The sequence below is a fragment of the Solea solea genome, chromosome 18 (assembly GCF_958295425.1).
Source record: "Solea solea chromosome 18, fSolSol10.1, whole genome shotgun sequence".
Classification (NCBI taxonomy): Eukaryota; Metazoa; Chordata; class Actinopteri; order Pleuronectiformes; family Soleidae; genus Solea; species Solea solea.
Window position 1 is genome coordinate 8,690,429 of NC_081151.1, and position 14,919 is coordinate 8,705,347.

A 14,919-nucleotide genomic window follows, 5' to 3' on the forward strand; every position below is an offset into this window, starting at 1 on the left:
ATTTTGAATTAGAGAATATTACAGTGAGTGGAGATGAGAAGCCGTGCACCTCAGGAGAAATTAACCGCACAAAATCATGGAAGGAAAACACTAGGCTGCTGTCACGTGACCAGTAATCCCCGTTTCCTGGTTTCACATAATGTCAAACCACACAGTGTAACCCAACGTCAGTGTAGATACACAATGCAACGCCATAAATTGATCAAATCTCAGGGTAATATTCAGGGCGGGGTTACATTTTGTTTCTATTTTTAAACCTCCACACACACACACACACACAGAGCGAGAGAGAGAGAAAGAAAGAGAGAGAGAGCAGGCAAGCAGGCTGCCTTGTAAAGCGATTAGCAACTCGCATGGTACTTTCACTCTGTCACTGTATACAGAGCATCATCTTTGCTCGAGGTGGAAACAACAGCTCTGGCAGGCGGGCCTGCAGCCTGCAGCCTGCAACACGGTGACGGAAACCGACCAGGCCATCCGCTCCAAGAAAGGGAGATTGGGTGATTTTTTTACATGTACATAAATCTGTATAATCCAGTGATTATATATGTTTCATTATAACTCCCGTCTCCATATAAATAAGTCTAACTCACATGCAAATAAAGGGAACCACACTGACCCCTGTGCTCAGGACACGGTATGTAGGCTGTTCCTAAATGTAGCGGATCATGTAATTCAGATGCTTAGTGAGTCGAGTGTCACTTCAGGTTAGATGTCTTATAAGAGTCTGGACGCAGTGTCCACAGCAGTGTCCACTGAATGGCGCACGCTTTACACCAAAAACCAGAAGCACTGGTTCTCCTGGCTGCGCTCCACCGACCTGTCTGTGCGCCTGTGACGTATGGGGAGGGGGGAGGGGGGGAGACTACTTAAAGGCGGATTAACGCTGGGAAGACATTAAATCCAACCTCCCTCCATCCAACAGCAGCGCGCGGCCCATCAACCTGATCTGAAGATCGAAAATAGGAGGGCTTACGGTAATCAGCCCTTCAGACTCCCATGACAAGGAAGAGTGTGGCAACGTCGTGGGCGCGCTCATCGTGGCACACACAGCAGGACGTTCAGTGGCGCTGCGCGCTCAGAACATAACCAAGCAGAGAGCGCGCAGAGACACGGAGAGCAGCGGGGAAGGCAGCAGCAGCATCCCGTGACGGATGCATTTTTTAATCTAAAACCGGACTCTTTGAAGACTGACAGAAAAACAAGAGACAGAGAGAAGCGGGAAAGAACGGGAAATAACGCGCCTTTTTTTTGGAGGGATTTGAACAGAGTGCCGTTGTGCCCTAGTCTTCTCCGGATGCTCAGAAATGGGGGAATGGACTATACTAGAGAGGCTCCTGGAGGCTGCTGTTCAGCAGCACTCTACTATGATAGGAAGGTAAGATGATCAGCAGAAACCAAGAACAACAGAAGAATCGCAGCAGCCTCCAGGATCGTCTTTAGCATGGTCCTTAGTCCCCCGTTTCTGTCTTGTGACTCCAGGATCGTCTTTAGCATGGTGCCTAATCCTTCGTGGTGTCTGTGTTGTGGATTTTTTTCTGTCTTGTTTCACAGAATCCCTGTTTTTGTCGAGACAGCTAAGTAGAACCATCTGTCTCCTTTTTTCTCCCATGCAGAACCTGGGAAGACGCTGCTGAAGTGTAAACGAAAACTACACTAAAATCCATGTGTCATTTCATGTCTTCATTCATTTTCCATTTGGTGTTTGGTGGTGAGTTTGAGTGGTGGTTGTGCAGCCACGGGTGGCAAAGAAAGAGATTGAGCGAGAGTCGGCGTTCTCACCTTTTTTTCATTATACGCTCGCACAGGTGCAATCAAAGCAACGCCGATTGCTAATGCATGTCATTACATCCATTAAATTATACACAAATATACACATTTTAAAAAACAACAAAAAAAAACACAAAACCACCGACATATTCATGACAAAAGAAGCGCATTTTGGGACGGGAACCACATTCTGTGGCATCCTGTGAAGAGCGTCCGGTTTCAGAACTGGACAGCTCCCCAAATCCCGCACAACACAATTGGACTGAGCGCGTCAGCCTCCGAGGCAGCGGCGCACACCTCAAACCACATCCTCTGTTATCAGTTATTTACACGTATTTTCACATGTGTTTGTTTGTGTCCTTGCTTCTTCTGCTTCTTTTGTAGGATCCTACTAACAGTGGTGGTCATCTTCCGGATTCTAATCGTAGCAATAGTTGGCGAGACTGTCTATGATGACGAGCAGACCATGTTTGTTTGTAACACCTTACAACCGGGCTGCAACCAGGCGTGCTATGACAAGGCGTTCCCCATTTCACACATCAGATATTGGGTTTTTCAGATCATCATGGTGTGCACGCCGAGCCTCTGCTTCATCACATACTCGGTGCACCAGTCGGCCAAGCAGAAGGAGCGGCGCTACTCGACAGTGTATCTGACGCTAGATAAGGATCAAGATTCCCTGAAGCGAGACGAGAGCAAAAAGATAAAGAACACCATTGTTAATGGAGTACTTCAAAACACGGAGAACTCCACCAAAGAAGCCGAGCCGGACTGTTTAGAAGTCAAAGAGATCCCTAATTCAGCCATGAGAACTACAAAGTCCAAAATGAGGCGACAGGAGGGCATCTCCAGGTTTTACATCATCCAGGTGGTTTTCAGAAACGCGCTGGAGATTGGCTTTTTGGTGGGCCAGTATTTCTTGTACGGATTCAACGTCCCGTCGGTGTACGAGTGTGACCGCTACCCCTGCATCAAAGATGTCGAGTGCTACGTCTCCAGACCCACGGAGAAGACCGTGTTCCTGGTCTTCATGTTCGCGGTCAGTGGCTTTTGTGTGGTGCTGAACCTGGCAGAACTCAATCACTTGGGCTGGAGGAAAATCAAAACGGCCGTGCGAGGCGTGCAGGCTCGACGGAAGTCCATTTATGAGATCAGAAACAAGGACTTGCCGAGGATGAGTGTGCCTAATTTTGGACGCACTCAGTCCAGTGACTCTGCTTATGTGTAACAAACACCCGGGGTGAAGGGTGTGAAAAAAAATAAACATGTAAAAAGGGGGGGGGGGGGCATAGGATGGACATGATGGACAGCTCCGCACGCCTAATTCGTGTCATGACTTAAAGAGTGGGCAGATTTTTTTTTCTTTTTTTTTTTTTTTTGATTTTTAAAATTTTAATTTGTTGGTCTTTTAAGGACTTCATGGCAAGCGTGGGATTACACGTGTGTTTCCTTATGTATTATTGCACTGATGCAACTTTTTAGTAGCGTTTATACTCTGTATAAGATGCGACAAATGAAGAAGAAGAAGAAGAAGAAGAAGACCGTGTTAACGTGTTCACATATTTACTCTGTGTGGGCTGTTCTGCTGTGGGCTACTTGAAGAGAGTAAAAAAATGCAAAAATTGCACTAAAGGGTGAACAGTGCTGGGAGAGCCTGACCTTATCCAAAACGTGCTTCTAACTTGACGGTGTTTGCTTTTCCACCTGTTTCTGGCACCAACCTAATTAAATGGCACCATACACACACAGTGGTTCAAGGAGAACTCTATCATCCAGATTTATATATATATGCATATCTATATATAAATCCTTACTGACTATGGTTCGACCAGCGTAATTCATGTTTTTTCTTTTCTTTGTTGCCTGTGTTGCACCACTGACCTTAACATATGTAACCATTCCATTGCTTTATAGCTGACTTGCAAAACAGTATCTGGTGAATTTGCTGCAAACGCTAACGTCTGTGACTTCCTTAATTTATAACACACACCAAAGCGCCCACTGCTTTTATTTGTGAAGTGTTTTCTTGCTATTGTGTAATCAAGTGCCATACTTGTAGATAAACATAATATATATGTATACATATAAATATATAAATATATAATAATCATCATGAAAGCTGATTCCCTGCTTGGATTATGCTAAATGCCGCCCAATTGTTTTTCTCTTTTTTTTTTTTTTTTTTTAATTTGCTTTAAATGTATTTGTTGTGATTTAAATGAGAGATTGAAAAAAAAAAAACAAGAAAAAAAAACAGCTACAGTTCTCTCTGTTTCATTTTGCAAATGACTGGAAAAAGAAATGAAGTGCTAGTCTTTTTTTTATATTCAAGAAGGAAATGACTCTCCCCAATCAAAGCTGATCAAAACAGAAAAATAGCACAAATTGACATTTTTATCAAAGACTGGGCAATAAAAATTAAAAAAAAAATCTGCTCTGGTGCTACAGTTTTTCATAGAATGGTTTTAAATGTAACCGAAACAGACCGGAAAAAAAACCAAACATCCTTTTTTTTCTGTGTAAAAATAAAAGTGGGATTCATGTACACCAGAAACGTGTGAGGTGCAGTACTTTGGATCTGCTTCTCCGGCTTGTGCTGACTGACTTCTCATCACCCAGATACACTGTATATATAAATATATATCCAGTGGAAATTTTGCCTTGGTGCAGTGAAGATCTTGGCCCCACCCACTCTGAATTAAAAAAAAAAAAAAAACCTACTGCAGGACACACCTTGTACAGGATCTCATCACTCTGCAATGTGTTGCAATCCTGATCCTGCCTCCATGAGACACATCAATACTTATGCACCATAACTGAGTGACCTGAGGGAACACTTAGTCTATATATGGTTTATGCATCAAATCCTCATACAGCCCACACCTCTGAGAGTGAGCTTCACATCCAACGGGTCTCACTACAGACTTAGTTTGTGACTTTTAATCATGATTCTGAAAAGTGTCCCACTCCTCCGTCCTCCATGTCTTTGAGATGGAGATGACTTTTCTTGAAGGTCAGAAAGACAACAAACGTGGAGAGGGTGCAGAAAAATATGGCCACAGCGTGAGAGAGAGAGAGAGCGAAAGAGAGGGAGAGACAGAGGCCACTAGAAATGAAATACCCCGAAAGATAAAAATGAGATATTAGCAGCTGACCATTGCAGGTGATCTGGGAAGGGTTTGGTCTGTGCCAGGATGACTCTGCAAAGCCAGGAGAAATCGAAGAGCAGCGGCACCGGGCGCATCCATCTCCAACTCAGCGGGGACCCAAGATTTCTCCCTAAGTCATGAACTTGAAAAAAGGAAAACAGAAGAAAGAGAAACCATCTGTCAGCTTCTCTCCAGTGCACTGCAGTGAGCACGCCTTTGTGCATCTTTGTCTTGCTCTCCTTTTTCTCTCTTGCTCGTCACTTGTTTCTCATGCTCCATATATACAAAACCCTTTTGCAGATAAGAAAAAAAAAAATATATATATCTTAAAAATATCTACTATATATTTACAATTCAGTGATTGAATTCTTTGGCGCTTTGGTAGTTTTATTTTCATTCAACGTATGACTGGCATCATTATTGGAGTAGATCCCAACGCAATTATACTGTATATGCAATACTGTCATCATGAGTGAGCAGAGGTTGCACTGTACCTGTGAGTCTGCATTTTACATTCTAGTCATGACAGTGAGGTTACAGGCCACACGGAGAGCACAGGTGGTTCAGATTTAAGACAATGTCGATTTACTGTACATAGAGGAATAGAGATAGAACACACCAAGGCTGCACACAAGCTTTTTTTTTTTTTTTTTTAAATAGGCAGAAACATGACAGTACACCTCGAGTTACTGCAGGTGCACAGGTTGAAGACAGGGATCTACAGACGCTATCTAATATGAGTCAACAAAGATACTGGAGGAGAGCATGTGCTGTGGGAGAGAGAGGTTCTCTCGTCACAAACAGCTTTTTGATGAGAAGCGAAGGCCTTTTTCGTCATTATTCAACCTTCCCTTTAAAAGAGAAAAGTGGAAAAGCTATGCAGATTAAATTGTCGGGGTGTTCTTAACCAATTAATATATTTTATTTTTAAATAATTGAATTCTAATTCCTCCTGTGACAAGTGAAATATAACTGTACATGTGTGCTCCATGTAACGAATTAGTCACGACAGACAGATCACACAGAGTTTAGGATTCCTCTGTTTGCACCAGAATCAGCTGAGCAACATTTATTTTGAGTCGACGTCTGGCTAGTGAAGGTTCAAAGAGACTGCGCAGTATTTTATGTCTGTACCTTAGGCCACAATACAGTTATACCTTTTAACATTTCTTTCTAGAGCACAGAACTATAAAAAGTCTGTGTAAATGTTAAACATTTTCTCACTTTTTAGAATGATGAGCCTGGGTCTGTATTATGCTTACACAGGCCATTTATATTTTGCATTATTATTATTTATTGCGCTCCAGGCCTGAGTCTGAGTGGATGAGAAGACCTTTTTTTCAGTTTGGATAAACAGATTTGTTTTTTCATGAGAACAAGACAGGGAAGTATGGTGAGTGGTAAGGCACTGCAGATGTACTATATCGTGACAAGAGTGTGTTTTTATTGGCCAGAGTGACTTTAAAATGATATGGATATTTTATGCACTATTTTCTTAGAACATCAATATCATCCTCTTTGTCAAACGATTGTATGTTTTATTAAAAAGACAAACTTGAATAGAAATAAAACTAATAAAGAGAATAAAAATAGAGTAAATCCCTTCAGTAAACACTCCCGGTTTCTTTTAGCGTGCTCTGCTCTGAGGCCTTTTCAGAAAATGTGAGAGATTAAAGCAGACAATTCACCTGGGAGTAAATCTTGTGACCACGACTGCCCTCAAACAAGCATGTCCTCTCATTTCTCCCCCTCAAAGAGAAATCTGGCTGCAGGAAAGACATGCTTTAACTTTGCCTTTTGTGCAGATTACTGCATGAAAGACGGGGAGCAAACAGTGAATGCAGGTCTTTTTGATCCGCTCAAGCAGAGGCAATGAAATTAGCGTTGTTACTGCAGCACATGAGCACGGCAAGGCATGGCATAGGAAGATATGGCAGAAACAAAATACACTTGATGTTTGCATCCATGCAAAGGGAAGACGCAGTAACACATTTTCTAACTTTCCCTCTGCCATGGGGAGCAAAGGCTCAGTTCTCCTGCCACAATCATTCCCCTCCCTCCCCACTGCTTTACTTTGTAGCTATTCACAGAATCAAAACACCAAACTTTAATTTTGTGATATGTCCTTTGGTTTTTTTTGTCTTTAAACTTATTTTAATGCAATCTTCAAAATACAAGGACAAAAGGATGGAGAGTATTTGCCACAGTCTGAACAGAGGGATTTGTTTGGCTGGCTGGTTTGGTTGATGGTGGGATAATATTGGTGGAAAATAAGCGCAGACAAAATATACCTGACAGCAGATTAATTTCTCATCCATTTTTGATGTGACCTTGGGATTAAGAACATTAGCGGATTATACACAGATTTGCCCACCAGAGGTTCATAGTGGGACAGGCAGCACCTGTGTGAGGACACAATGCACCCAAATCCAAAAGTGATGTTGTCCCACTTTGTTTAGGTCAGGTGAAACTCAAAGTAGACAAATACAACTTTAAGACAGAAACCAGATAACTTTTCTCATTTGCATTTTACTATATAGGATGCAAACCTATAGGAAACAGCAACTTTTTGCAATACTGCACCAACTTTCTCTGGCGAGGTTGTTTGTCATTAATGCAAAGCAGACAGTGCCAGGTCACACTGCAGCAAAAACAAGCCCCAAACAGCTTCCTGCTTATCACATCTTTAATTTTCCTTCAGGTGACAGCTCAATCTGACACATATTGCTTTGTTCTAACTTTCTACACTCGCACACCTCCTCTACATTTCCTAATAGCTTGTACTACACGAAATACATCGACCCTGATAAATGTTTAGGTTCCGCGCCATTACACAGCCAATAAAAATCAGTGACTGGCAAGTCTTGAGTCGGACACAAAGGTGTTTGCCAAGGCAGCTGAACTTGCTGTGGGAGGCATGAAATAGCAATTGCCCAGAAAGATGGAAGACAGAGTGGTATAGAGAAATTAATTTAAAACTACCCACAATAAAATGCAATCAGACACAAAGAGTGATATGAATCATTATATGTATGTACTACAGAGGCACATGGGGATAGAAGATAATCTTGTTAGATGCGTGGCAGCAGAATAAAATCACCACCTTTTAGCTTGTCTTCTTTGCTGCCAGAAGAAGAATCTGCGATTAGAAAACTTTAATGAAATGCAAACAAAGAGAAAAGTGAGGACAGGAACTTATACAAATAGTTTAGTATGTCTTCCAAAATCGCACCAATATGTTATAGTTCAGTATGTTGTTCAAAATCACCAAAAGTCATAGTTTAGTATGTCGTCCAAAAAGTAACCAAAATGTCATAGTTTAGTATGTCGTCCAAAAAAATCACTAAAATGTCATAGTTTAGTATGTCGTCCAAATTAGTCCCCAAAAAGTCACCAAAAAGTCATAGTTTAGTATGTCGTCAAAAAAGTCCTCCAAAATGAGTCAAAAATGTCATAGTATGGTATGTCGTCCAAAATGAGTCAAAATGTCTTAGTACAGTATGTCGTCCAAAATCTGTCAAAAATGTCATAGTATAGTATGTCGTCCAAAATGAGACAAAAAAGTCATAGTATAGTATGTCGTCCAAAATGAGACAAAAAAGTCATGGCATAGCATGTTGTCCAAAATGAGTCAAAAAAGTCATAGTATAGTATGTCCTCCAAAATCACTCAAAAAAGTCATAGTATAGTATGTCGTCCAAAATGAGTCAAAAATGTCATAATATGGTATGTCGTCCAAAATGAGTCAAAAAAGTCATAGTATAGTATGTCCTCCAAAATTAGTCAAAAATGTCATACTATAGTATGTCGTCCAAATTGAGTGAAAAATTTCATAGTATTGTATCGTCCACAATCACTCAATAAAGTCATAGTATAGTATGTTGTCCAAAATGAGTCAAAAATGTCATAGTATAGTATGTCGTCCAAAATGAGTCAAAAAAGTCATAGTATAGTATGTCGTTCAAAATGAGACAAAAAAGTCATAGTATAGTATGTTGTCCAAAATGAGTCAAAAATGTCATAATATGGTATGTCGTCCAAAATCTGTCAAAAAAGTCATAGTATAGTATGTCGTCCAAAATCAGTCAAAAAAGTCATAGTATAGTATGTCGTCCAAAATCATTCAAAAAAGTCATAGTTTAGTATGTCGTCCAAAATCAGTCAAAAATGTCATAGTATAGTATGTCGTCCAAAATGAGTCAAAAAAGTCATAGTATAGTATGTCGTCCAAAATCTGTCAAAAAAGTCATAGTATAGTATGTCGTCCAAAATCAGTCAAAAATGTCATAGTATAGTATGTCGTCCAAAATCACCTAAAAATGTCATAGTATAGTATGTCGTCCAAAATCAGACAAAAATGTCATAGTATAGTATGTCGTCCAAAATCAGTCAAAAAAGTCATAGTATAGTATGTTGACCAAAATCAGTCAAAAAAGTCATAGTATAGTATGTCGTCCAAAATGAGTCAAAAAAGTCATAGTATAGTATGTCGTCCAAAATCAGACAAAAATGTCATAGTATAGTATGTCGTCCAAAATGAGTCAAAAAAGTCATAGTATAGTATGTCGTCCAAAATCTGTCAAAAAAGTCATAGTATAGTATGTCGTCCAAAATGAGTCAAAAAAGTCATAGTATAGTATGTCGTCGAAAATCAGACAAAAATGTCATAGTTTAGTATGTCGTCGAAAATCACCTAAAAATGTCATAGTATAGTATGTCGTCCAAAATCAGACAAAAATGTCATAGTATAGTATGTCGTCCAAAATGAGTCAAAAAAGTCATAGTATAGTATGTCGTCCAAAATCAGACAAAAATGTAATAGTATAGTATGTCGTCCACAATCATTAAAAAAGTCATAGTATAGTATGTTGTCCAAAATCTGTCAAAAATGTTATAGTATAGTATGTCGTCCTAAATGAGTCAAAAATGTCATAGTATAGTATGTCGTCCAAAATCAGTCAAAAATGTCATAGTATAGTATGTCGTCCAAAATGAGTCAAAAATGTCATAGTATAGTATATCGTCAAAAAAGTCAGAGTATAGTATGTCGTCCAAAATCAGTCAAAAAAGTCATAGTATAGTATGTCGTCCAAAATGAGTCAAAAAAGTCATAGTATAGTATGTCGTCCAAAATGAGTCAAAAAAGTCATAGTATAGTATGTCGTCCAAAATCTGTCAAAAAAGTCATAGTATAGTATGTCGTCCAAAATCAGTCAAAAATGTCATAGTATAGTATGTCGTCCAAAATCACCTAAAAATGTCATAGTATAGTATGTCGTCCAAAATCAGACAAAAATGTCATAGTATAGTATGTCGTCCAAAATCAGTCAAAAAAGTCATAGTATAGTATGTTGACCAAAATCAGTCAAAAAAGTCATAGTATAGTATGTCGTCCAAAATGAGTCAAAAAAGTCATAGTATAGTATGTCGTCCAAAATGAGTCAAAAAAGTCATAGTATAGTATGTCGTCCAAAATCTGTCAAAAATGTCATAGTATAGTATGTCGTCCAAAATGAGTCAAAAATGTCATAGTATAGTATGTCCTCCAAAATCTGTCAAAAAAGTCATAGTATAGTATGTCGTCCAAAATGAGTCAAAAAAGTCATAGTATAGTATGTCGTCGAAAATCAGACAAAAATGTCATAGTTTAGTATGTCGTCAAAAATCACCTAAAAATGTCATAGTATAGTATGTCGTCCAAAATCAGACAAAAATGTCATAGTATAGTATGTCGTCCAAAATGAGTCAAAAAAGTCATAGTATAGTATGTCGTCCAAAATCAGACAAAAATTTAATAGTATAGTATGTCGTCCACAATCATTAAAAAAGTCATAGTATAGTATGTTGTCCAAAATCTGTCAAAAATGTTATAGTATAGTATGTCGTCCTAAATGAGTCAAAAATGTCATAGTATAGTATGTCGTCCAAAATCAGTCAAAAATGTCATAGTATAGTATGTCGTCCAAAATCAGTCAAAAATGTCATAGTATAGTATATCGTCAAAAAAGTCAGAGTATAGTATGTCGTCCAAAATCACTCAAAAAAGTCATAGTATAGTATGTCGTCCAAAATCAGTCAAAAAATCATAGTATAGTATGTCGTCCAAAATCATTCAAAAAAGTCATAGTTTAGTATGTCGTCCAAAATCAGTCAAAAATGTCATAGTATAGTATGTCGTCCAAAATGAGTCAAAAAAGTCATAGTCTAGTATGTCGTCCAAAATGAGTCAAAAAAGTCATAGTATAGTTTGTCGTCCAAAATGAGTCAAAAATGTCATAGTATAGTATGTCGTCCAAAATGAGTCAAAAATGTCATAGTAGTATGTCCTCCAAATCAGTCAAAAATGTCATAGTATAGTATATCGTCAAAAAAGTCAGAGTATAGTAATGTCGTCCAAAATCACTCAAAAAAGTCATAGTATAGTATGTCGTCCAAAATCAGTCAAAAAAGTCATAGTATAGTATGTCGTCCAAAATCATTCAAAAAAGTCATAGTTTAGTATGTCGTCCAAAATCAGTCAAAAATGTCATAGTATAGTATGTCGTCCAAAATGAGTCAAAAAAGTCATAGTCTAGTATGTCGTCCAAAATGAGTCAAAAAAGTCATAGTCTAGTATGTCGTCCAAAATGAGTCAAAAAAGTCATAGTATAGTATGTCGTCCAAAATCTGTCAAAAAAGTCATAGTATAGTTTGTCGTCCAAAATGAGTCAAAAATGTCATAGTATAGTATGTCGTCCAAAATGAGTCAAAAATGTCATAGTAGTATGTCCTCCAAATCAGTCAAAAAAGTCATAGTATAGTATGTCGTCCAAAATCAGACAAAAATGTCATAGTTTAGTATGTCGTCGAAAATCAGTCAAAAAAGTCATAGTATAGTATGTCGTCCAAAATCAGTCAAAAAAGTCATAGTATAGTATGTTAACCAAAATCAGTCAAAAAAGTCATAGTATAGTATGTCGTCCAAAATGAGTCAAAAATGTCATAGTATAGTATATCGTCAAAAAAGTCATAGTATAGTATGTCGTCCAAAATCACTCAAAAATGTCATAGTATAGTATGTCGTCCAAAATCACTCAAAAATGTCATAGTATAGTATGTCGTCCAAAATCAGTCAAAAATGTCATAGTATAGTATGTTGTCCAAAATGAGTCAGAAAAGTCATAGTATAGTATGTCGTCCAAAATAAGTCAAAAAAGTCATAGTATAGTATGTCGTCCAAAATCACCTAAAAATGTCATAGTATAGTATGTCGTCCAAAATCACCTAAAAATGTCATAGTATAGTATGTCGTCCAAAATCACCTAAAAATGTCATAGTATAGTATGTCGTCCAAAATGAGTCAAAAATTTCATAGTATAGTATGTCCTCCAAAATCTGTCAAAAAAGTCATAGTATAGTATGTTGACCAAAATGAGTCAAAAAAGTCATAGTATAGTATGTCGTCCAAAATCTGTCAAAAATGTCATAGTATAGTATGTCGTCCAAAATCAGACAAAAATGTCATAGTATAGTATGTCGTCCAAAATGAGTCAAAAAAGCCATAGTATAGTATGTCGTCCAAAATCAGACAAATAGGTCATAGTAGTGTGTCGTGTCAACCCAAAAATGTCTTTGTTATCTGTCAGTGATGGGTTTTGAACCAGTGTCCCTTAAGAGCCGGTTTTGAATGGGAGCGTCACAAACCACTCAGCCAACTGAAAAAGTACTTCCCCTAAATCACCTAAAATGTCACATTTCGTATGTCCTCTAAAATCTGTCAAAAAAGTCATAGTATAGTATGTCGTCCAAAATCAGACAAAAATGTAATAGTATAGTATGTCGTCCACAATCATTAAAAAAGTCATAGTATAGTATGTTGTCCAAAATCTGTCAAAAATGTTATAGTATAGTATGTCGTCCTAAATGAGTCAAAAATGTCATAGTATAGTATGTCGTCCAAAATCAGTCAAAAATGTCATAGTATGTCGTCCAAAATGAGTCAAAAATGTCATAGTATAGTATATCGTCAAAAAAGTCATAGTATAGTATGTTGTCCAAAATCACTCAAAAAAGTCATAGTATAGTATGTCGTCCAAAATCAGTCAAAAAAGTCATAGTATAGTATGTCGTCCAAAATCATTCAAAAAAGTCATAGTTTAGTATGTCGTCCAAAATCAGTCAAAAATGTCATAGTATAGTATGTCGTCCAAAATGAGTCAAAAAAGTCATAGTATAGTATATCGTCCAAAATCTGTCAAAAAAGTCATAGTACAGTATGTCGTCCAAAATCAGTCAAAAAAGTCATAGAATAGTATGTCGTCCAAAATCATAGTTTAGTCAGTCAGTCATCATCTACTGCTTTATCCTCTACCAGAGGGTCGCGGGGGGTGCTGTGCCAATCTCAGCTACATCGGGCGATGGCGGGGTACACCCTGGACAGTTCGCCAGTCCATCGCAGGGCCACACACAGATAGAGACAAACAACCATTCACTCTCACACTCACTCCTATGGTCAATTTGGAGTGTCCAATTTACCTATCCCCACATTGCATGTTTTTGGACTGTGGGAGGAAGCCGGAGTACCCGGAGAGAACCCACGCACACACGGGGATGCAAACTCCATGCAGAAAGGCCCTTGTTCCAACCGGGGCTCGAACCCGGGTCTTCTCGCTGAAAGGCGAGAGTGCTAACCACTACACCACCGTGTGGCCCTCATAGTTTAGTATGTCGTCCAAAATCAGTCAAAAATGTCATAGTATAGTATGTCGTCCAAAATGAGTCAAAAAAGTCATAGTATAGTATGTCGTCCAAAATCATTAAAAAATGTCATAGTATAGTATGTCGTCCAAAATCTGTCAAAAAAGTCATAGTATAGTATGTCGTCCAAAATCTGTCAAAAATGTCATAGTATAGTATGTCGTCCAAAATAAGTCAAAAAAGTCATAGTATAGTATGTCGTCCAAAATGAGTCAAAAAAGTCATAGTATAGTATGTCGTCCAAAATCATTAAAAAATGTCATAGTATAGTATGTCGTCCAAAATCTGTCAAAAAAGTCATAGTATAGTATGTCGTCCAAAATCACTCAAAAATGTCATAGTATAGTATGTCGTCCAAAATGAGTCAAAAATGTCATAGTATAGTATATCGTCAAAAAAGTCATAGTATAGTATGTCGTCCAAAATCACTCAAAAAAGTCATAGTATAGTATGTCGTCCAAAATCAGTCAAAAAAGTCATAGTATAGTATGTCGTCCAAAATCAGTCAAAAAAGTCATAGTATAGTATGTCGTCCAAAATGAGTCAGAAAAGTCATAGTATAGTATGTCGTCCAAAATAAGTCAAAAAAGTCATAGTATAGTATGTCGTCCAAAATCACCTAAAAATGTCATAGTATAGTATGTCGTCCAAAATCACCTAAAAATGTCATAGTATAGTATGTCGTCCAAAATCAGACAAAAATGTCATAGTATAGTATGTCGTCCAAAATGAGTCAAAAAAGTCATAGTATAGTATGTCGTCCAAAATGACTCAGAAAAGTCATAGTATAGTATGTCGTCCAAAATAAGTCAAAAAAGTCATAGTATAGTATGTCGTCCAAAATGAGTCAAAAAAGTCATAGTATAGTATGTCGTCCAAAATCATTAAAAAATGTCATAGTATAGTATGTCGTCCAAAATCTGTCAAAAAAGTCATAGTATAGTATGTCGTCCAAAATCACTCAAAAATGTCATAGTATAGTATGTTGTCCAAAATGAGTCAAAAATGTCATAGTATAGTATATCGTCAAAAAAGTCATAGTATAGTATGTCGTCCAAAATCAGTCAAAAAAGTCATAGTATAGTATGTCGTCCAAAATCAGTCAAAAAAGTCATAGTATAGTATGTCGTCGAAAATGAGTCAGAAAAGTCATAGTATAGTATGTCGTCCAAAATAAGTCAAAAAAGTCATAGTATAGTATGTCGTCCAAAATCACCTAAAAATGTCATAGTATAGTATGTCGTCCAAAATCACCTAAAAATGT

The 14,919-nt window shown here is 37.9% G+C and overlaps 1 protein-coding gene and 1 long non-coding RNA gene across 4 annotated transcripts in view; one reads left to right on the forward strand and one right to left on the reverse strand.

Moving 5' to 3' along the window:
• LOC131444703 (uncharacterized) overlaps positions 1–14,919 on the reverse strand; it is a 76,766-nt gene that overhangs the window by 9,381 nt on the left and 52,466 nt on the right. The window contains exon 2 of the long non-coding RNA XR_009233760.1: positions 4,926–5,061. This is a non-coding gene — a long non-coding RNA (uncharacterized LOC131444703). The remainder of the gene's footprint in view (positions 1–4,925; positions 5,062–14,919) is intronic.
• Positions 892–4,128, forward strand: gjd2b (gap junction protein delta 2b). 3 transcript variants are annotated; one of them, XM_058615278.1, is made up of 3 exons: positions 892–1,378; positions 1,617–1,640; positions 2,155–4,128. In XM_058615278.1, exons 1-3 carry the CDS (start codon positions 1,308–1,310, stop codon positions 2,996–2,998), a joined length of 939 nt encoding a protein of 312 aa, XP_058471261.1. In that variant the 5' UTR covers positions 892–1,307; the 3' UTR covers positions 2,999–4,128. The 3 variants fall into 3 exon arrangements, 2 of the variants coding, with proteins under 2 accessions (XP_058471261.1, XP_058471262.1); XR_009233758.1 differs by having other exon boundaries at positions 892–1,711; positions 2,155–2,241; XM_058615279.1 differs by lacking the exon at positions 1,617–1,640.